Source organism: Chaetura pelagica, unplaced genomic scaffold, assembly GCF_000747805.2.
Source record: "Chaetura pelagica isolate M959 unplaced genomic scaffold, ChaPel_1.0 scaffold638, whole genome shotgun sequence".
In the NCBI taxonomy this organism is placed as follows: domain Eukaryota; kingdom Metazoa; phylum Chordata; class Aves; order Apodiformes; family Apodidae; genus Chaetura; species Chaetura pelagica.
In genome coordinates, this window is record NW_009954298.1 from 665,322 (window position 1) to 666,626 (window position 1,305).

The following is a 1,305-nucleotide window of genomic DNA, read 5'->3' on the forward strand; positions in this document are numbered from 1 at the left end:
TCAGGCCACACAGATTTCATTTACTTTGTCTGGTGTTCTAAAAACATACAGGAACGTACACACAAGTTTAAGAGCTTAAATAAAACCCACAGCAGCACAGAAGTGCCTTAATGGCTGTGTATCAGTGTAAAGTCTATTGAGCTAAGATTTATGCTTGATAGTACAAAACAGGGTATTTTAACCTCAGAACCCTGCCCTGCCCTGCATGGTGGTTGGTTATGACCAGCTGCGGTCCTGGGGCTGCTCTTTGTCTCTGGGCCATTGGCTGTCCTGGGTCAGTGCTGGGAGAACTGGGAGCAGGGGACACCTTGCTCACCAGGATTCCCTGGCTCTCTCATGCTGGCTGTAGTTTAGGAGATGATCCTGAAGTGCACATATTATTTTTTTTGAGATGCTGTTGTCCGGGTTTGTCCTCACCTCCCTGGAAGTGACTAGCAGCATTGTCCTGGGGCTGTCACAGGGCCAGGGCTGCTCCTTGATAATGTGCTTGGTAGCTGTTTGCCAATTTAGAAACAGAAAAGGGAGACCTGAACCTGTTCTGTTGTGGATTGATTTCTGTAGAGCACAGTGATGTGTTCACATGTGAACATGATTGCGGAGAGCTTTGGGAAGGTACTGCAGAAGCATCACTCGGGGTGCTGAGTCCATCCCTGCGAGCTTGGGTGAGGGCAAGCAGGGGCTGATGCTGCCTACACCAGATCCCTCCCAGGAGTGCGCACAAGCTCATTGTCAGTTGCAGCTCTTGAAGGTCTCTTAATCTTGTTCATGGGAGCAGGAAGCGGCTGGGTCAGGCCATTTATCTCCACGTGGGGAATGGGGGAGCAGGGTGGGTGGATGGCACGTTGCTTGTCGCCTGCTGTTGTAGTTGTGGTGTCCCTGGAGGTGTCAGGGTTGCAAACAGCAGAGGAGCCAGGAGCTGCTTCCATGGCTTGTTCTGAAGGGTTGAATGTGGTGGCAGGACGGGGTTTGTGTTCAGTCTGTGCTGGAGTGAGAGGGTGAGGAGTGGGAGGTGCAGCGGGGTGGGGACATGGGGTGGATCTCGGGCACGGGTCCTGCGGTGGCCGGGACCCCCGAGGGCCCTCACTGCCCTCTCAGAAATGCGGGCAGTTGGTCACCAGCCCGGTTAGAGCCTGCGGGTGGGGAACGTGGGGACAGCGCCGTTAATGACTGTGGGTGTCTCCCTTCTCTTCTAGAGGAGAATGAGAAGCACGAGAAGCTCCGGCTGGAGAGGGAGCAGGAGCAGAAGAAGGGCAGCAAGGCCAGCGCGCCACGGGCCAGCAGCGCGGCTGCCCCCGAGGAGCCCCG

General features: G+C 55.2%; 1 protein-coding gene across 1 annotated transcript in view; it reads left to right on the top strand.

Annotated features, from left to right (window-relative positions):
* Nucleotides 1–588: 588 nt before the first annotated feature.
* The window catches only part of MNT (MAX network transcriptional repressor), a 19,548-nt gene continuing 18,831 nt past the window's right edge, over nucleotides 589–1,305 (top strand). Inside the window, exon 1 of the mRNA XM_010003819.1 lies at nucleotides 589–612. Within this exon, the coding sequence (XP_010002121.1) occupies nucleotides 589–612 (24 nt within the window). The remainder of the gene's footprint in view (nucleotides 613–1,305) is intronic.